Source organism: Cynara cardunculus (genome assembly GCF_001531365.2).
Source record: "Cynara cardunculus var. scolymus isolate 2C chromosome LG 9, CcrdV1, whole genome shotgun sequence".
Lineage (NCBI taxonomy): Eukaryota > Viridiplantae > Streptophyta > Magnoliopsida > Asterales > Asteraceae > Cynara > Cynara cardunculus.
The window spans coordinates 2846914-2870031 of NC_037536.1; the positions used below are offsets into that span (position 1 = coordinate 2846914).

At 35.0% G+C, this 23118-nt stretch overlaps 1 protein-coding gene across 1 annotated transcript; it reads right to left on the reverse strand.

The window, feature by feature from the left end:
- Positions 1–13694: 13694 nt before the first annotated feature.
- LOC112518324 lies at positions 13695–14381 on the reverse strand. The gene has a single exon (XM_025125974.1). It carries the CDS (start codon positions 14379–14381, stop codon positions 13695–13697), a length of 687 nt encoding a protein of 228 aa, XP_024981742.1.
- Between the last annotated feature and the right edge of the window lie 8737 nt (positions 14382–23118).

A 23118-nucleotide genomic window follows, 5' to 3' on the forward strand; every position in this document is an offset into this window, starting at 1 on the left:
TTCTGTCACTTTAACCTTGTACAAAGGAGCTTCTTCTGATGATTGTCCTCTGAGGTCTTTTGTAACAGATCAGCTTCTGTCAACACTTGCTGTTTTACTTTTTCTATACTTTTACATTAAATGAACGAGAGCTAACAAAACCCTTAGCATCTTTTGAAAATGTTTAAATGCACTGAATCTTGGTTGAATATGAAATTATTCTGTTTGATCATGTGAATGTTTGAATAATATCTACAAGATGAATATATTATGCATCACTTAGTTGATTAGAATTTGTTGAACAAAGGTATTACTATAGAAATAACAAATCCCTGTTTGATCTAGGATTTAGAAAATGCCGCCAAGAAGGGAAAACCCTGAAGTTGCACGACTCGTGTCAGAACAACTCTTGGCCACACTCCCCAATATTGTCAGCCAGGTAGCAGCAGGACTGAATGCTAACCAACCAACTATTTCTGAGCCTAGGACACCCGGGGAATGCACCTATAAATCCTTCAGATCGTGCAACCCAAAAGAATTCCATGGAACTGAGAGAGCCGTAGGATTATTAAATTGGATTGACGATATGGAATCTGTCTTCCATATCAGTAAATGCATAGAAGCAAACAAAGTAGAATACGCTGCATGCTTACTGCAAGGCCGAGCATTGACATGGTGGAACACGTTAGTTCAGACTAGGGGTCCGGAAACGGCCAACCAACTTTCATGGGAGGAGTTCAAGAAATTACTTAAGGAAAAATATTGTTCAAGGAGTGAACTCCAATAGTTGGAAATGGAGTTATGGAACCATGAGATGAAAGGGGAAAACATAGTTGCATATACTGCTCGATTCCATAAGTTAGCAAATTTAGTGCCACATCTGGTGACACCTGAGGAAAAGTCCGAATCAAGAGTTATATTTGGGGATTGTCTCCAAAAATTCAAGGAAATATCACATCGGCAAACCCAAAGACTCTTCAGAAGGAAATAAACATTGTGACCAAGCTCACAAATAATGTTGTTCGGTCTGGGAATTCAGCAAAGGAAAAAGAAAGGTGGAAGAACATGGGAATCAAAGGTCTAGGTGAAGATTTGGCAAGAATAGAAAAGTAGTAGGAAATTTTGGGGTACAGACCCAGGTGGTAAATCAAGGAGGCAAACCTAAGTGCAATAAATGTAAATATCTGCACTGGGGGAATTGCATCATTTGTCAAAGATGCCACAGAGGGGGCCATCCCACAAAAGATTGTCGAAAGCGATTGTGTTTTGAATGTGGAAGTTTGGACCATATGAGAAACGTTTCTCCGAAGAGAAAACCAGGAACAAATGCTAACCAAGCCCGACCAGCCAATCAAGGAAACTCAGAAAGTCAAGCACGGGGCCGAGCTTTTGAGATTGGAGCAAAGGAGGGTAGGCATGATCCCAATATGGTTACAGGTACATTTCTTTTAAATAATGAATTTGCATCAGTATTATTTGATTCAGGAGCATATAGAAGTTTTGTATCATTTGATTTTAAGCCAAATATTAATTTAAAGCCTTAAAGGTTGAAGGAAGTTTACGTAATAGAATTTCCCAATGGTCAAGAAATTAGGGCTACAGACGTAATCATGGACTGCACTCTGAACTTAGCCAAAAAGGATTTTAGCATAGACCTTATTTCAATTGAGTTAGGAAGTTTTGATATAGTTATAGGCATGGATTGGCTATCCAAAAATAGAGCTGAAATAGTTTGTTCGGAAAAGATTATCCAAATTCCTCAAGAAGGGGGTGAAACACTTGTAATTCAAGGAGAGGAGTCCGATAGGAAAATTAAGATAGTATCATGCATGAAGATGCGGAAATACTTAAGGAAGAATTACGTTGCATTTTTGGCTCACGTTATAGACAAGAAGGTCAAAGAGAAATGTATTCAAGATTTCCCTGTAGTTCGAGAGTTTCCTGAAGTATTTCCTGAGGATTTACCAAGACTACCCCTGCCAAGACAAGTCAAATTCGGTATCGACTTAATTCCTTGAGCTGCCCCCAAGTTGCAAAAGCACCATACCGATTAGCCCCATCAAAAATGCAAGAAATGTCAGGTCAACTTCAAGAATTATTGGGTAAAGGATTTATAAGACCTAGTTTTTCACCATGGGGTGCACCGGTTTTGTTCGTCAAGAAGAAGGATGGATCAATGCGAATGTGCATTGATTATAGGGAACTTAATAAGTTGACCATCAAGAATAGATACCCTCTTCCTCGAATCGACRATTTATTCGATCAACTTCAAGGTGCCGTATACTTTTCAAAGATTGATCTCCGATCAGGATATCATCAAGTGAGAGTCCATGAAGAAGACGTCCCCAAGACGGCATTTAGGACCCGATACGGTCATTGCGAATTTTTTGTTATATCATTCGGGTTAACCAATGCACCGGCTGTCTTCATGGATCTATTGAATAGGGTTTGCAGACCATACCTAGATAAATTTGTAATCGTCTTCATAAATGACATACTAATTTATTCACGAAGGAAGAAGGATCATGAGCAACACCTAAGATTGATATTAGAGCTACTTAGGGACCAGAAAATGTATGCAAAATTCTCCAAATGCGAATTCTGGATTCGTGAAGTGCAATTTCTTGGTCACGTGGTTAATGAAAAATGAATTCATGTAGATCCTGCAAAGATTGAGGCCATTAAGAAATGGGAAGCCCCAAGAACCCTGACGGAAATTCGTCAATTTCTTAGTTTGGCAGGCTACTACCGGCGATTCATTGCGAATTTTTCAAAAATTGCGCAACCACTCACAGCTTTAAGTCAAAAAGACAAGAAGTTTGTTTGGGGAGAAAAACAAGAAGAAGCATTCGAGACTCTTAAGCATAAGCTATGTAATGCACCTATTTTATCCTTACCAGAAGGCTCGGAAAACTTTGTGGTATATTGTGACGCATCGCATCAAGGAGTAGGATGCGTACTAATGCCAAAAGATAAGGTCATTGCATATGCCTTAAGACAACTTAAAGTGCACGAGAAGAACTATACTACGCATGACCTAGAATTAGGAGACGTAGTATTTGCGCTTAAGATTTGGAGACATTACCTTTATGGTACCAAGTGCACTGTGTTTACTGATCACAAAAGCCTTCAACACATCCTCAATCAGAAAGTGTTAAATATGAGACAAAGAAGATGGGTTGAATTGCTTAATGATTATGACTGTGAAAGTAAGTACCATCCAGGCAAGGCTAATGTAGTAGCTGATGCTTTGAGTAGAAAGGAAAGGGTGAAACCAACAAGAGTGCGAGCTTTGGGAGCAATACTAACCACGAGTTTGAAAGCACAAATTGTCGAGGACCAGAAAGAAGAATTAAAGGAAGAGAATTTGAAGAATGAGACCCTACACCACATGGAAACCAAGTTTCAACTGAAGTCAGATGGAGTGAAATACTTGGGAAATAGGGTTTGGATACATAAGGTTGGCGATCTTAGATCGATAATTTTGAACGAAGCTCATTGATCAAAACATTCAATTCACCCAGGAGCAAATAAGATGTATAAGGATTTGAGAGAACACTATTGGTGGCCTGGAATGAAGAAAGACATTACACTGTATGTAAATAAGTTCTTAACTTGTGCAATGGTCAAGGCCGAACACCAAAAACCTTCCGGCCTACTTCAACAACCCGAGATTCCCTAATGGAAGTGGGAACAAATATCAATGGATTTCATAACTAAGTTGCCTAGGACTGGGAAAGGGCATGATGCAATTTGGGTAATCGTAGATCGACTAACAAAAGCTGCTCATTTCCAACCAATCCAAGAAGATTATAAGATGGAGAAGCTGACACAAATTTACATAAATGAAATCATTACCCGGCATGAAGTACCACTTTTCATCCTCTAGGATAGAGACAGTCGTTTCACGTCAAGATTTTGGCAATCACTTCAGGGAGGGTTGGGTAAACGTTTAGACCTAAGTACTTCATACCACCCTCAAACGGATAGACAGACGAAAAGAACAATCCAGACACTTGAAGACATGTTGCACTCGTGCGCCATAGATTTTGGTGGAAGCTGGGATACGCACCTTCCGTTAGTCGAATTTACGTACAATAACAGCTATCATGCTAGTATTCGGTGTGCGCCTTATGAAGCATTATATGGGTGCAAATGCAGATCTCCACTCAGTTGGCTAGAAATCAGCGATCGGCAATTAACTAGACCCAATGTTGTTCAGGAAACTACTGACAAGATTGTAATTATCAAGGATCGACTCAAGGCTGCAAGAGATCGCCAGAAAAGTTATGCTGATACATGGATGAGAAAATTAGAATTCCAAAAAGAAGATAAAGTACTCTTAAAAGTATCATTATGGAAAGGGATAATGCGTTTTGGGAAAAGAGGCAAATTGGGTTTCCGATATATTGGTCCATTTGAAATAACTGAGAGAATTGGACTAGTGGCATACATGTTAAATTTGCCACAGGAGTTAAGCACCATTCATGATACGTTTCATGTATCAAACCTCAAAAAGTGTTTAACCGACGAAACACTGGTCATACCGTTGGAAGATGTGCAAATTAAGGATCACCTGCGCTTTGTTGAAAAACCAATAAAAATCATGGATAGAGAAGTCAAGCAGTTGAGGCGTAGCAAGATCCCGATTGTAAAAGTTCATTAGACTTCAAGGCATGGACCGGAGTACACGTGGGAAAGAGAAGATTTTATGAAAAATAAGTATCCCCACTTGTTCTTAAACAAATCCAAAGCTAGGAACTGACGAATAAAATTTAGGGACAAAATTCTTCCGGCATGGGGAGACTGTGACATCCGTCATTTTTGGAGTGTCAGGTTAGCATCTTTAAAGGGTTTCTATATTTAGAATTATATTTTATTAGGGAGTAATCATGATTAATTAGAATTCATCTGGTTTAGTTCCCAAATTATAGTTCAGAAAACCTTATGTAATGTCAAATACATTAAAAATTCTCCAAACATAATAAAGTTGATATTACAAAATTCAAATTAAAAATGTAAAAGTTTCATTTGAGTGTCCAAATAATTTTACAAAAATTTGGAATTTTTGTCTAATACTGATATTTTATCAGTATCTGACAAATTGTATTTATGCTAACATTTAAATGGGCTTTATCTGTATAAAAAATAAAAATAAATATGAGATGGTTTGGGCCTTGAAAGGGCCGGCCCCTTTGTCCTCATATAAAAACCCCACTTTCTTTTGAAATCTCTCATTTCCCACCTTCATTTATATTACTTCTTTCTCTTTCTGAGACTCTTCCTCTCCCACTCCAACTAAATCCAACTTTCCAAACCCTCTTAAATTCCATATATCTTGAAAAACATTCAAATCTTCAAGTAGTAGCAAGCAAAAGGTAATACATTAGTTTCATTATTTACGCAATTTTTCAGCATCAATTCTCGTTTCTTGCACATTTCTTTCTTCTTTTTGAGCTCAAACATTCTGGAGAATCTAAGATGAGAGATTATTCATCAAAGACATGAAAATTTCTTCAAAATGGTGATAATCTATGATCTACAAAAGTTAGAACTCAAGGAAATGGGGTAAAACCACATTGCATGTGGTATTTAACCATTAAAAGTGGCATTTTGGAATTGACAATTTGTTTACTAGCAATTGTGTCGTACGTATCTTCAAAAATAAAAGTCCAAATGCTCTGATTTTTCTTTTAAAATGTACTTTGATGAGTTATGGTTCTTTTCCAACTGGAATTGTGTACAAATATGGAGTTTTGGCCCCTCAAACACTTAGATCAAGTTAAGTGTGCAAACAGTAGGTTCAACAGTAGGTATATCCTACTTTGAATACTCAAAACTCCTCGATAATTTTTTCAAAATGTTTGATTTTTCTTCTGGAGTTTATTTTAGTATTTTTTGTTCATATGCCTCTAGTTTCACTCAAAAATATTGAGTTTTGAGCATTCAAATACTTGATATAAAACTCTGGTGCAAACTGATGCTGCTGGACAGAAACGTTCATGCATGATCAAAGTGGCATAACTCTCTCAAAAACTAATAAAAATATGTGATTCTTCTTCTGGACGTTGGATTAATGAGTCAAGTTTACAACTCAAGTGGAATCATTGAAAAACATTAAGTTTGGACCTTCCATTTGACTTCAGATTTGACAGGATGCAAATCTGTCCAGATTGCTTTAACATGTGAAAATGAGTTGGACATTTAAATTACTAAAACACTTCCAAAATGTGTACAATTTGGACAGAAGTTGTCTAACACAGTAACATTTGTGGTATAAAATTTTGGACACAAAATGACTTATGGAAGGTTCCTTTTGGTAGTGATTTGTGAGACCAAAATTCCAGAAACAGAATTTACATTCTGTCCAAATGGTAACTTTTTGTGCAAAAGGCTTTGATCTTAAAATACATAAATATTGGACCATTTTTAAGAACAATGAATAAGTATCAACTTTAATCCAAAAAAACTCATTGACATTACATAAGATATAATTTGACTTTATCTTTATCGATACGGGATAGGTGATCTAATTATTGGATTTCAGACTGTCTAGGAAAGTTAGGGAGGACGTTTAGTGCTTCAAACGTCATCAAGTTCTCGGATATTCATCAGCAAACTTGTGAGTATACACGGCCCCACTTTTACTGTTTTGTTTATTGAAATTGGGGGAAAAGCATGAAAGTCTGCAAACTATACTGTTTAGTTGTAAAACTGTTGGACTAAAGAACTGTTTAGTCAAAAATTGTTGAAATCATGAAAAATTGATTGTTATTGCACTRTGTATAAATGATAAATTGATGTACTTGAGAGTATATTTTAAAAAGTCCCCTTCTGTAAATGTTACTAGTTAACTCGGGCACGTTCCCGGGCCGTGGTAATTGTGGATAGCCGCTATTGTGTTGACAGTCCCACCCAAAAACAGGTGCACATTACTTATGTTTAATAGTCTACTCATGTGTGCGAACGGGCCACCGCTGAAGTAGTACTGATACGAACCGTGGTACCTAAGTGAGCGAGCGGGCCACTTTATGGTAGTTCGTAAAATAATGGGGCACATTGGTCAGGTAAGGCTCAGTAGCGTCTCAAGTTTTAAACATCGTTAAAAATTTACATTTATATTGTGCAAGTTTATATATTAGTTTGCAAGAAGTGATTTGTGCATTATAAATATTTTGTGCATATGAAAACCCGTGAACTCACCAACTCTCTGTAGTTGATGTCGTTTTATGTTTCATGCTTTTCAGGAAAATAAGTAAGAATGGAAGCTTTGGAAGCATTTTTGCGATAACACCTGTTCATAAGTTTAGAAACCTCTTTCTGTAAATGATGTTGTCTTCATTGAGAACAGTTTGGTTATGGATTTGTAAACTTCTGGATTATGTACTTTAATGGTGTTATCTATTAATTGGTGCTATGATATGCTTACCTGTTACACCTCATGTTTCCGCTTTAGCGGGGTGTGACAAAGTATCATCTAGCTTGAATGCCCAATACTTCCTGTTCGGTTTAACAACTTTTTCCAAAATGCTTTTTATCTCCATGTAGGAAAGTTTTGCTAAACCATTTGTTTGTGGGTGATATGTTGTGGCGATTTTGTGGTTAACATTGTATTTTGTAAGAACTCCACTTAACAAATTATTAATAAAGTGGGTACCCTCATCACTTATTAAAGCTCTAGGGGTACCAAATCGTATAAAAATTTTCTTTTGGAGGAACTTAACCACAGTCTTGGCATCGGTTGAAACACATGCCACAGCTTCCACCCATTTTGAGACATAATCCACATCAACCAGTATCTATTGGCATTTATTTGATGGGGGAAAAGGACCCATAAAGTATATTCCCCACACATCAAATAACTCAACTTCCACGATTCCATGTAGTGGCATTTCATTCTTTCTAGAAATGGAACCACTTCTTTGACATTCATTGCACTTTTGTGCAAAGTTATGGGCATCCCTGAAGAGGGTCGGCCAATAGAAACTAGATTATAAGACCTTAGCAGCAGTTCTTTGCCCTCCAAAATGTCCTCCATAAGGAGCTTGGTGACATTGATACAAAATATGAGTCCACTTTGAGATCAATCTACAAATATCTTCATACATCCATGGCAATCTTCAAGATATTCACTCAAGAACACTTTGGAAGGAGATGAGAGAATTAGTCAATCTAGTCAAACTTTCAATATACGTAATGTGTTTACAATTGAGCTCATATCTAAAATTACACTAAGACAAACTTTATATAGGGTCAAACAATAACCCTCAAAGTCAAAGTCAAAAATACTAGAAAAGTCACACACGATGTCTATTTAATTATAGACAATTTTATCTTTTCAAGACGAATACAATTAACTGAAATTCAGTCCTAACATTCTCCCCTTATGATTAAATGAGAATCATTAACATCATACACAAAAATGAATGAAGTTTTCAGTGAGAACCGTCAATTCATGAAATTTTAAGCATATCTTTTCAAATTCATTTGTATAATCTTTTCAGATTAAGGGAATGGGAAGGTAACTACCAATTTCAACTTATGAAATTGTTTTCATTCTTATAAAAAGATTGGCCTGTGAGTATAATATATATACTCAGTACCACAGATGTACTGTATATATATGATACTTCTTAAGGTTCGTCTCACCAAGTCTTCCATTCAATCATCGATATCTTATGAAAAGTATATCTATGAATGTTTCGGCAAAATAACATATAAAATGCAAAATCTGTGTAGTGTAGAAAGATAAAGCAACACATGCTTCTGTTTAGGCTCAAAAAGATAAACCGTGTGGACTACACAAATTTATCAGACTTAATGCGTGATCAAAAAGACTTGAAGGGGGGGGGGGAACATATATCCTTCTTTTCCAATATCAACTTTCTCTGAATGAGAAATTGATAGATTGTGAGCTGCGTGCCCCAACTGTTATTGAAACACTTATATGTGAAGAGATAAATGAGTAGCTGGTGGGGTTGTGACAAGAATTGGCTTGGGCTTTGCCTTTTTCAATATTAGTCTCCAAAGAATCGAGGACTAATAGATTATGTGGTATGCCCATAATTTTGAAGTTTTGATCAGGATTCTTATGTTCTTTTAATCCTGACACAACTCTCATCAATTCTTTTGGCTCACAACAACTACCCCCCTCTTTATCATTTTAAGCTCTGCACACAAACCCTTTTTGAGTTTAAGCTCACTCAGATATGGTTGTCCTCTTCGGTAGGTTTGTCGGTTCTGACATTCCATAGAGGTATTTCTGTAAAGCATTCAGTCCCTCCTAAATTTAGCATTGTATGCTCAAATGATCACAATAGTTGATCAAGATGATATTGCAATGAAGTACAATGATCAGACATAAAATTGATCAAGATATAACTTTTAAGCACAATCAAACAAGGAGTGATACGACAACGATCAGATTATTCGGTATGCTAGAGAAATGAATAAAAATCTGTAAGTACGAGTTTACAGATTCTAATTTTCAAAGAATTAATGAATGTGTATCAATCAAAGTACAAAAAAATTAGAAAACAAACTTTGATTACTAACGAGCGTATTATCACCGAAAATGATATTATTTACGAGACGTGATAATAACAATTTCAATAATAGCTGAAACAGGTATTGGACTTATGTTCGATGAGAAATTACGCAAGTAAAATCTCAGGAAATACTTGTTCAGAAAATGTACTCGTTTCCAAAAAACAGTTGCATTTTCCAAAAACTTTTATTGAAATTTCTAGAGACTCCCCCTAGAAAATAGATTTAAGAAATGTTTCAATTCAGCTCAAAAGAATAAAAAAATTGGAAACATGTTTAGCACGGGTCCTAAACTGGGTGTTTAGAAACCACACTCGTTAAAGCACGGGTCCTGAACTGTGTTGTTCAGAAGCCTTTGTTTGAACAGTTTACAAACTCCCCCTGAATTAGTGCATCATTGGCATGTTATTTTGATCAGCACGGTAATGACGCACCTGCAAAATAAGATCAAACAGATTTTGGTACCCAACCGAACTTGGGTCCTTCTTTGTTAGTATCAGGTTGTGGGATGTTATAACTGCCAAACCATCTATTTTTGTTTGATGTTTTCTTTTTAGCACTTTTAACAGGATGATCATATACGTTGTAAGATCCATACCAGTTATTTTGATCATACCTGTTATTACCTTTCCAACTTTTCTGAAATCTGTTGTCTCAAGTTCAACTGATGTATTTTTTCCTGTTCACAAAATCATTATTCATGCATGTGGAACACATGATTCTTCTCTTGCTAAGATTTATCAAGTCAGTAGCAGATCTCACAAAAGAAGGAAGATTATTGTTAGTAATAACAGAATTACGTGACGAAACAGATTCAGATTTATTTACCCAAACGCTTTTAACTTTTGTAGAATAATTGGGTGATCCGATAACAAACCCTTGATAGTACTGACTTGAAGAACGAGAATAGTTCTTAGAAACAGTAGATTTAGGACTGCTTGAATAACTGTTAGATTTGGAACAGTCATAAAAGCTTATTTTACACTGTGAAGGAGAACCAGTTGAGCTTTGAGCACAAGAAATTTCTTTGACTTTCTTTACAATAGGTCTAATCACCTATTTATATTAGGAGGCTAATAAGAAGATAACTATCTAATGCTACTTTCTAGCTAATCTTCTATTAACAGATAAGGTTTATCTTTTCTATGGATAAGCTTTAATATTAAGATAAACTATGAAGTCCAGCTGTTGAATTGTTGTTATTTATGATATGATGAATTCATCCTTATCCTTGAATCTTCATTGCATGCTTGGATGAATTGCTGGAAAATCTTCCAAGTGTTGGTTGACCAGAGGATCGATTAGGATGCTCTTTCCATCGCATCCTTGTTCTGTCCATCGGTCCTCTGGTTGTATTCCAGACTTAGCCGTTTCTGCCTTGATGTCTTCATCGGTCTTCTGGTTCTTCATCACTTGTTGTTTTTCATTACTTTTTACATTATGAATTGTAGGGTTTAACAAAAAATACTAAGTAGGACTGTGAAGAAGGATTACACGATGAAGAAGAAGCTGGCGATGAAAATGAGATGAAAAAAAACAGGCTAAGTCCAAAATGGATATGGGCTGGCTTTAACATGGGCTAAAAAATTGTAAAAACACGAAACAAACAAAAATATTAACTAAAATTGAATCAAAACACTGATTTTTAAAAAAAATTCAAAAACACGAAAACTTTTAAAAACAAAAATTTCATCAAAACTTGAAATCAGATGATCAATTCACAAATAACAAAGATTCACAAAGTGTTTCCGCACATTTTGATCCCGAATTTAACACAAAAACACAAAAAATTTCAAAAAATTTGGATAAAAGAAAATAACACGAAGAACATAAGAAGAACACAAAAAAATTTCCAGAAAATTTCTTTGAAAAATCTTCAAAATTGTTGATTTCTTCTCTTGATTTCTTGCATTTCCAGCTCTGATATCAATTATGAGTCCACTTTGAGATCAATCTACAAATATCTTCATACATCCATGGCAATCTTCAAGATATTCACTCAAGAACACTTTGGAAGGAAATGAGAGAATTAGTCAATCTAGTCAAACTTTCAATATACGTAATGTGTTTACAATTGAGCTCATATCTAAAATTACACTAAGACAAACTTTATATNCAATTGAGCTCATATCTAAAATTACACTAAGACAAACTTTATATAGGGTCAAACAATAACCCTCAAAGTCAAAGTCAAAAATACTAGAAAAGTCAAATATGATGTCTATTTAATTATAGACAATTTTATCTTTTCAAAACGAATACAATTAATACTGAAATTCAGTCCTAACACAAAACTTTTGCTACCTCAGATTCTGGAATGCATCTTCTTAAAAGTTGATCTGCACCAAGCTTAAACAAAAAAGGGTCATCCCAGAAATACGACTTAACATCACGAAAAAAATTCTTAAGCATGTGGCTTGTGTATTCAGATGGTTTGATGCCATAAGCCAAGAAATTTGCTATATCTGCAAACCAAGGTGCCTTTTGCTGTTGTACCATCAAGATTCTCTCATCCGGGAAGGTCTCAATAATGTCTCTTCCTCCTATCTTAGGTTTTTCTAACCTAGATAAATGGTCCGCTACTTGATTATCCACAACCTTCCTATCAAGTATTTCCAAGTCAAATTCTTGCAATAAGAACACCCACCATATCAACCTAGGCTTTGCATCCTTCTTTGAGATCAAGTACTTTATGGCCACATGGTCGAGTTTGTACAATCACTTTTGTCCCCATCAAGTATGATCTGAATCTTTCAAAAGCAAATACCACAGCTAATAATTCCTTTTCAGTTGTTGTGTAATTGATATGTGCTTTATTCAAAATTTTACTTGCGTAATAAATTGAATGAAACACCTTTTCTCTCCTCTGACCTAAAACAGCACCAACTGCCCAATCGCTTGCATCACGTATAATTTCAAAAGGTTTGTTCTAATCAGGAGCAACCACCACTCGTGAAGTAATTAAGGTTTTCTTCAAAGTTTTGAACGCATTTCTACATTCATCATTAAAAATCAAATTTTTGATCATGTTGTAAAAGTAAACATAAGGGTTTTGTAAGTTTTTGAAAAGTCCTTGATGAACCCTCTGTAAAACCCTGCATGACCTAGAAAGCTCCTTATTCCTTTAATTGTGGTAGGTTCTGGTAATTTTTCAATAACTTCAAGTTTTGCTTTATCAACCTCAACTCCTCTTTTAGAGATTAAGTGCCCTAGAACAATTCCTAACTTACCCATGAAGTGACATTTCTCCTAGTTGAGGACCATATCAGTTTCCTCACACCTTTCAAGACTCTTTTTTAGATTGTCTAAGCAGTTGTCAAAAGATGAACCATAAAAAGAAAAATCATCCATAAATATTTTAATGGATTTTTCAAGCATATCTGAAAATATGGACATCATACATCTCTGAAAGGTGGCAGAAGCATTACACAGGCCAAATGACATTCTTCTAAAAGCAAAAGTGCCATAAGGACAAGTGAAGGTGGTTTTTTTTGGTCCTCGGGAGAGATGGCTATTTGATTATAACCTGAATAGCCATCCAAGAAATAGTAGTACTCTTTACCGGCTAATCTGTCCAACATTTGATCAATAAAAGGTAGTGGAAAATGGTCCTTTTGAGTAGCCTTGTTTAGCCTACGATAGTCCATGCATATTCTCCATCTGGATACAAATCTAGTAAGGATAAGTTCATTTTTATCATTTGTGATGACTGTGAACCCTCCCTTTTTTGGAACACACTGGACTGAGCTAACCCAAGAACTATTGGCTATTGGGAAGATAATTCCTGCATCTAACCATTTCAAAATTTCCTTTTTTACTACCTCTTTCACGACAGGGTTCAGCCTTCTTTGAGGTTCTATGGAAGTGAAATTCTTATCCTCTAAGATGACCTTATGTTGAAAAATTGAGGAACTAATCCCCTTAATGTCAGCAATGGTCCATCCTAAGGCCTTTGTGTGTAATTTCAACATGTCCACTAGTTTCTTATCTTGATGCGAGCCTAGGGTAGATGAGATGATGACAGGCAATTTGCCTTCTTCTCTTAGAAAAAACATATTTCAGATGGGATGGGAGTTGTTTTAACTCCAGGTCAGGTGGTGATATAATGGACGGGGTGAAGTCTTTTTGCTCATTATTTTTCAATAGCTCAAAAACTGACACCTCTACTGTCACACAGTATTATTCCCTATTGCCTCTACTTCCTGAACAGTCTCTTCTTCTAATTCCTCTATGCTCTCTTCTTTCAACTTAAGGCTTTCCTGAACTTCTTCTTTATGGCACATCTCCTCTATTTCAGCTATGCTTGAACACTCCTCCAAATAATCAGGGTATTTTAAGGAGTTGAAAACATTAAATGTGACTTTTTGGTCTTGAAGCCTCATACTCAACCCTCTTTTCTGGACATCTATCAAAGTCCTTCCGGTTGCTAGGAAGGGTCTCCCTAAAATAATAGGAATGTCCTTATCGGCCTCAAAGTCTAGTATGATGAAATCTTCCAGAAATATGAACTTATTAACTTGTACTAAAACATCCTCAATCATTCCCTTAGGGTATGCAATGGATTTGTTTGCCAATTGAAGTGTAACTGTGGTAGGTCTAGCCTCTCCTATGCCTAAGGTGTTAAAGACAGATAAAGGCATAAGGTTGATACTAGCACGTAAGTCACATAAGGCTTTCCCTATTTCCTTTCCTCCTATTGAACAAGAAATGGTAAAACTTCCTAGATCTTTGAGCTTAGGGGGTATGCTATTGGTCAAAAGTGCACTACATCCTTCAGTAAGAGCTACTGTCTCATACTCAGTCAACTTCTTCTTCTTCCTTAGGATGTCCTTTAGAAACTTAGCATAACTAGGCATTTGCTCGATTGCCTCAACAAGTGGTATGTTGATGTGCAATTTATTGAACACATCCAAGAATTTTTTAAAATACAATTCCTCTTTCTGATTTCTTAACCTTTAGGGGTAAGGCACATAAGGAGGAATTGGTTTTTATCACATTCTTGCTTGAATGTGTTGAGCAAGATGGGTCTTGAATGCCTTGGGTCTTAGTGGTGCCCTTTGGAGGTTCAGATGAAGTTTTAGCATCAAGCTTAGGGGTCTCTACAACCTCAGTCCCTTCTGATTTTTTCAGAGCATCATCTGGAAATAGTAAGGGATAGTCTAATCTTGGGGGGATAGGAGTGGTGGTATCAGATGCTTGTTTCTCTAAAGGTTGGATTGGTTTTTTCTTAGTAGGGACCAATGTTGTAGCATCAGTTTTTGACAAACTTGGTGCACTATATTTCTGTACCTTTTCTATCAACTCTTTCCCACTCCTAAGGGTTACTACCTTCACATGTTCCTTTCCTATATCTCTAGGGACTTCTGTATTACTGGGCAAGTTACCAAGAGCTCAATTGTTCTGATTGAGTGCCAGTTGACTGACCCGAGTCTCTAGATTCCTGATGGCAACACTCTGTTGGTTTATGAGTGTTTGGGTTTGGTTTATGAACCCTTTCATCATAGTCTCCAAAATGCTGTAGAAATGCTACAGCATACAGTAGCTATAACGAGTTCTACCATCTATTTTGAAGGTATTCCTCTCAAACTTCACCTTTGCACTATATCATAATTTTACACCCATATCTCTATGTGGTGTTCAGACCAGGGATAGTGACAAAATGGTGTCTTCAATATATATGGATAAACAAATCTCTTTGTTAAAAATCACTCTTTCGAGCCGATTCCCATATCATTCTAATTGGCATATGTTCTAGATAGTTCATCTCTGAATCTATCGCACTTTGACACTTTTAAAGAGTGACCAACCTGTCGGGAGTTAAGTTTGAAAGACACAAATGACAAGTCTTCTTGTCGGTAACTTTCTCAAGTCTACCTCTCGTATCATTCAAGCTGACGTGCATTCAATGGCTTATCTCTAAGACCATGGCACTTTAACATTTTCAAAGTGATCAACTCGTCAATAAGTGTACTTGGTTTTTATAGAACTTGAATGAAATAGTGGAACATTGTTATTGCGAAACAACGTCTACTTTCATCTAGTTTAACATTTCACCCTTTATCGTACACCCAAGTTAATGAAATTAGCTACTCATTGCGGAAAATAAATGATGTAAAATGTAAAGAACAGAAAGTAAAGACGTAAATATAAATGACTGAAAGTAAAGAGCGAAAATTAAATGCCAAGAAAAATAAAAAAAATAAATAACAATGCTGCAGCAACTCATAACGAAGAACAATATTTAAAAAAATTTTAAGAACTTCACTTACATAAATATAAACTAAAGATTCTGAAAGTTAAGTGTTGTGGGATGATTACAAAGGAGCACCCAAAACTCCAATTTACACAAAAGTCCTAAGAGTAAAGAAAAAAGTCTTGGAAAACAACATGTTCTTAAAGGGGGGACAATAAGGAATAAGGGAACATCAAATCAAGTTCTAGTAGCCACCAAAAAGTCCTTTTCCCAGCTGTGAAGGGTAATAACCAAAAGATTTGCAGATTTTGTCTTCATTCCACTACAACGGCTGAATCAATAAGCACTTCCTCAAAAAGCCGGTTCAGAACAGATTAATGCTGCTGGAATGCTGCAGCATAAAGCACAATATTTCTAAGTTAAAAAATTACATCTACCCCAAATGTTGTAAAGACAACTTAATCACCACATTCAGCTCCAAATATAACAAATGGAAAATAAGAAAATAAAAATGACTCAAGGTTGGGATAAGAGATAATAATTTACCTATTAAGCAAAGAAATGGGGACTTTAAACATGTAATAAACCATGCTTATCAGCCAGGGATCCCCGGTAAGCTCAAACCGGGGTTGGGGTCGGGACCGGGTAGTGTATACCCCGACCCGCCTCATGTTCGGTATATATAATTTAATTAGTTTTATTTTTATTAATATATAGATCTTTTATTTTCCAAAATTAGTTTTTTAGTTTAACAATTGATTTGAGAATTGAGACTTGTGTTTAAAGAAAAAAACGAAGAACACAAAATTGATAGTCCCTTCTTTAATGATCAATCTTCCTAAAGCTCCATAACAATGGCATATCTGATAAACTTTCAAAAACACATATAAGATGAGAATAGAGAGAGAAAGTCAACAATCTTCAAATGTGGTCAACTCTCTTATTACGTATCAAATTTTACAATAAGCTCTTCTTCTAAAGATTACAAAGACATCACCCTATTTATAGGGTCAAACTTCTAAACATGGTCAAAGTCAAACCTATCTAAGAAAAGTCAAACATGATGACTTTTACAATTATAGACAGTATTTTAACTTTCAAGACGAATACAATTTAATACTGATTTTCAGTCCTAACATTCTCCCCCTTTGTATTCAGACTTGAAAGAAATTATGCGCTTTGAGTCCTGTTTGAACTTTGAAACTTTAAGCACATTATGTCATCTTCAAAAGAATTCTTCAACATGAAATCTTCAAGCAATCATTTGTTGAGAAAGATCTTCTAACATTTTCCCCCTCGAATGTAGAATCGCGATGATCTTCTCTTTTGACAATGTAGAACAGTAATCAACAGAAACAATGTACAAGATTTGATCTTCAAAGAATCTTCAGACAACAAATCTTCAGTAAACTGTTGTAAAGATGATCTTCACATTCAACATCTCTCAGTCGTTGTAGCACATGAATAATCTTTTTGTAATTATCTCTAGTCATCTTTAGTCGCACTTCTTTTGAGTCTTTTGCTAATTCCGAAGTTGATCTTTACATCAAATTCCCTTTAAAATGTTTGGAAATGAATATTTCATTCATTATTACATACTCCCCCTTATGATGAAATGAGAATCATTCCATCATACATAAGATGAATGAAATCTTCCGCGTAAACTGTCAACTCAAGAAACTATAAGTAGATCTTTTCAAATCCACTTGTTAAATCTTTTCAGATTAAGGGAATGGGAAGGTAACATCCAATTTAAACGATTGAAATTGTTTTCAATCTTATAAAAAGATGGGCCTGTGAGTATAACAGATATACTCAGTACAACGAATGTACTATATATATATGAGACTTTTTGATGCTCATCTCACCAGGTCTTCCATTCAATCATTGATAGTTAAAAAATAGCATATCTATGAATGTTTTGGCAAATTAACATATAAAATGCTAAATCTGTGTAGTGTAGAAAGATAAAGCAACTAATGCTTCTGTTTAAGCTCAAAAAAATAAATCGTGTGGACTACACAAATTTATCAGACTCAATATGTGATCAATAAGACTTGAAGGGGGGACATATATCCTTCTGATTTCAATATCAACTCCGAATGAGAAATTGATAGATGATGAGCTGCGTTCCCCAAATGTTATTGAAACATTTATCTATTGAGAGATAAATGAGTAGCTGGTGGGGTTGTGACAAGAATTGGCCTGGGCTTTGCCTTTTTCAATATTAGTCTCCGAAGAATCGAGAACTAATAGATTGTGTGGTATGCCCGGATTATATAAGTTTGGAACAGGATTTTCATTTTCTTTTAATCCTGACACAACTCGTCAATTATTTTAGCTCACAACAACTACCCCTCTCTTTTTCATTTTAGTCTCAGCACACAAACCCTTTTGTATTTAACCGCACTCAGATATAGTTGTCCTCTTGGGTAGGTCTGTCGGTTTTGACATTCCATAGAGGTATTTCTGATAAGCACTCAGTCCCTCCTAAAATTTAACGTTATGCACATTTGATCACAATGGTTGATCAAAATATTATTTATTTAAAGCAAAATGATCAGATAATATTTGATCAAAAAAGTTGGCTTTAAGCACAATTAACGAAAGAATGATGCGACAACAATTCGATTATTCGGTATATGAGAGAAATGAATGAAGATCTGTAAGAACGAGTTTACAGATTTTGATAAAAAAATGAATGTATATCAGTCAAAGAAAAAAATATCAGAAAACAATATTTGAATACAAACGAGTGTATTATCACCGAAAAAGATTTTCCTATAAGAGACGTGATAATAACAGTTTGAAGAATAGCTGAAACAGGTATTGGAGTTATGTACAACGAGAAATTACGCAAGTAAAATCTCAGGAAATACCTATTCAGGAAAATGTACTCGTTACCAAAAAAAATCATTTTCCAAAAACATTTATTGAAAATTTCTAGAGACTCCCCCTATAAAACAGATTTAAGTAATGATTCAGTTAAGCTCACAAGAATAAAAAAATTGAAACATTTTAAGCACGGGTTCTAAACTGAGTGTTTAGAAACCACACTCGGTAAAGCACGGATCCTGAACTGAAATGTTCAGAAGCCTCGTTTGGAATAAATTACAACTCCCCCTGCATTGGTGTATCATTAAAATGATATTCTGATCAGCACAAAATTGATACACCTGCAAAACCAGATTAAGTAGATTTTGGTACCCAAACGAACTTGGGTCATATTTTGTTAGTATCGGGTTGGGGTATGTTGTAATTTCCAAACCATTTATTTCTATAAGATATTTTCTTTATAGCACACTATGAACAGGATGATCAGGAATAAAATATGAACCGTACCAGAAATTTTGATCATACCTGTTCTTACCTTTCCAGTTGTTCTGATAGATGTTATCTCCTTGCCACCTGTTGAACCTTTTGTTATTGACAAAATTATTGGTTCTGCATGTTGAGCACATAATCCTTCTCTTGCTAAGATTGATCAGATCATTAGTGGATCTCACAAKGCAAGGAAGATTGTTAGTAACAACAGGTGTATGAGATAAAACAGATTCAGAATTATTGACCCAAATGCTTTTAACCTTTGAAGAGTAATTGGGTGATCCAATGACATACCCTTGATAATACTGATTAGAAGAACGAGAATAGTTCTTAGAAGCAGTAGATTTAGGACTATTTGAATAACTGTTCGAATTGGAACAGTTATAAAAGTTAGTTTTACACTGTGATTGAGAACCAGTTGGACTTTTAGCACACGAAAAGTCTTTGATTTTTTGTAAAAGCTGGTCTCTTTCAWCAGTAACTAAATCATATTTCTTTTTCAGTTCAGTTTTCATGTTCAATTCAGTTTCAAGGTCTGTCTTTAGATCAGACAATTTCTTTGAAGTATCCAAAAACTTACTTTCTAATTCCTTCTTTGACTTTTCAAAAAATCTCCGTTTTTTCTCAAATTTCTTTCTCTCTTCGTCTGAACTTCCCTTTTCATTTTCTGAAACAATGTCAAGCCATTTCTTTTTCTCTGTAAGCTCTTTGGCAATTGCAGCATTTTTCTTGACASTGTTTTTCTTTTCAAGAACAAACACTCTCTTCTCTTCATCTAATTCTTTCTTTTTCTGAACAATGTTGTCCGGCAATTCCAAATTCTTTCTTTGACATTCTTCTTCATACTMTTTCTTCTCTTTATCAAACTTGGATCGTTCCAAGATGATCAGCTGCTCAAAATCCGAGATTTGCTTTAACAGTATCTTTGCGTTCAGCTCGAGAGAATTAATCTTATTATCATAAGATTCACGTTCAGTACAAAATATTCTTTCCAGTTCAATCACCCTCTTTCTCTCTTTCTATGTATCTTTCCTTTTAGCAATTAAAACCTTCTCTGCTTTCAAAACCTTTTCTTTCTCTAAATTCAAAAGCTTTCTTAGCTCAAACAAATCACTTTCAGATTTATGAAACTTCTCAGTCAAGTYATCAGTTTCTTTATTCTTTCTCCCAAAAGAGTTTCTTTCAGCATTTAATTCATTTTGAACTTTTTGGAGTTTACTGAAAAAATCTTTATTAGACTTACTCCATGTTTTTAACTCTTTTTCACATTCTATTTTGACATCATCCAAAAATTTTCAAGTTTATTAATCTGATACTTGGAATCATTCTCAACTTTTTCTAATATTTCTTTATGCTTCCGATTCAAATCTTTAATACATTCTTCATTAGCATAATTCTTAGTATACATATTTATGTATTTCTCTTTATAGTTCACAATGCTCTTTTCCAGCTCAACAATCTTAGCTCTCATCTCCTTTAGGATATCTAGCATAAAAAAAAATAGATTGATCAGTTATAGGATCTATGCAGTGAAATCAGTAAAAAAATTGAGGAACAATTAAGCTCAAAAAGAAAAACAGAAAAAACAATAAAAACTGATGAGAAATCAGATAATTGACAAAAAAACTGTCAAAAATCAGTAAAAACAGTCAAATTTGTTGAAAACAGTTAAAAACTGTTCAAAACAGTTAAAGACAGTTAAAACTGATGAAAAACAATTTACGGAAAATAGTTCAAAACTTTCTCAACCAGTTAAAAACACAAAAAACCAAAACAGATAAACGAAATGAACCAAAAAAAATTACAATCTAAACAAAAATTAAAACTCAAAGACTAAAGACACAACAAGTATAAGATGAACAAAGCCCAATTATAAGATACAATATAGATCAAACAAACAAGATTGAATATACAACCAGAAAAAAAAATACTGTCATGCAACCCACAATTATACAGACAACTTTTCTCTCTACAGTTATTCAAAAGCAGCAGCCTATATTCTTAATAGCTGCAACAAGTTCCACAATCTTATACACAATATCCGATCACTGCAGCTTCAAGTCAGTTCACTGCATAAGATGCTTGGTAAAGAAAATCATTCAAACAGCTTTGTCATCTGCTCACTGCATTTGTCATCTGCTGGAAGCTTTTCTACCTCACCTTTCACTTGTGATATATCAACTCCAGCTTCAAACAAAAAACTAATTCAAACCTGCTTCAAATCTATTTAAAACAGTTTACTGCATGATCATAAACAGCTCAAAAATCAGTCTTTAAAAGGATCAAAATGTTGTTTAAAGAAATACTCAATATGCAGCTAACATAATTTGCAAAACTGCTCAAAACTAACAGCCTCTGAATCCTGGTCAAAGCAGCTTTGGAAGAATCTAATAACAAGATAAAATATGTTTACTGCATGAATAAGATCAGGTCAACACACAGCAAACAATTCACAACCTCTCAAGTCCACTCAAAGTTACCTAAACCTGTTGTACATTGCTAAATCACCTCACTGCACAACCAATTGATAGTCCCTTTTCCAAGCAACTACAGAACCTGTGCGATTACCAAACAGCAACTACAGTAAACCAGTCGAGTGTAAACAATACAAAAACTGTGAGAAATGCCAAGTGATGAAGTTGACTGTCTTGAGTAAAATCCAGGTGATTTAGTGAAGTTCAAACAATTAATATTTGTGTGAAACTGCCAGCTGAAGATGAAGTTCAAACCCAGTCAAAGTAACTTTCAATTCGGATAGATGTGAGTGAACCTAATCCAGAGAAAGTCTGATGTAAACACAGCCAATGGAAATATGGATAGAATGTATCCAAACAAGTTATACAGCTAATATGGAAGCACCTATCTCAGCTGTAATCGAACAGATAGCAGCACTAACATGTCAAGATAAAAAACCAGCACATTGTTTTGCAATGAACAATGTAATGAATGGTAAAACCGAACAAGAAAGATGGTCTGATTTATACTGTTCTTCAAATCAAATCAAAAAATCAATCATTGTTCTGTAATCGAGCAAACTGAGCAATTTACAAAATTAGAACCAGAAACAGTGAACGATAAAGAATCCGGTGAGATGGATTAAACGATTTATTAAATCGGATACTTCGATGAACAAAATGCTAAGTACTAAATCGCTCAATCTTAAACTCTAAATCGCTCAAAGGTAATCCTAAATCGGTCAATAAATCGCTCACCACTATTTCCTCTCATTGACCGAATTCCCTCAAAGGGTGAACTATTTAGACAAAAAATTTAGATGAAAATTGAGCGATAAACTAATCCGATCAAAAGTCCGCTCAACACTAACACTAAGTCGCTCAAATATCCACTCAACCCTAATCACTAAATCGCTCACAAATCCGCTGAAATGGTATGCGATTTAGACTGAAATCAGACAAGTACTTGAATGATTTACCTCAAATCCGGATGAATCGAGCAATATACAGTGAGTGATTTAGAATTCGATCAATACAAACTTCCCAGAAGTTCCTTTGAGCGATAAAAACTCCGGACAAAAGAAATATAATAGCTTGGTTTTCTTAAACGATTTAGGAATAAACAGGTGATATAAGTAAGCGATTTATCAGCCTAATTGAACGATTTACCAACCCTTGCGTGCGATTTGGTTTAAATCGCTCACTTGTCCGGTCAAGAAGCAAGATAAACTGGTTGGGCCTTGAAGAAATTGATTTGGATGGGCGATTTAATCTCCGGTTGGGCTTTGGGTTGAAAGAGTTAACACAAAATTATTCAAAACAAAATCCAAAAACAGATCAAAAAATATCAAAAACTCAAAAACAGAAAATTTTTAACAAAAAATTGGATAAAAAACACGGACTTTAAAAAAATTCAAGAACGCAAATTTTTTTAAAAAATTCACAAAATCTACAAAAAACTTGAAATCAAATGATCAAAATGTAAATCTTTGTGTAAAACAAAGATTCACAACAAGATTACACACAAAATGATCCTGTTTTTAACACAAAAACATACAATTTTCCATAAAATTTCGGATCAAACTTGAAGAAAAAAACAAGAACACGAAGAACAAAACAAAT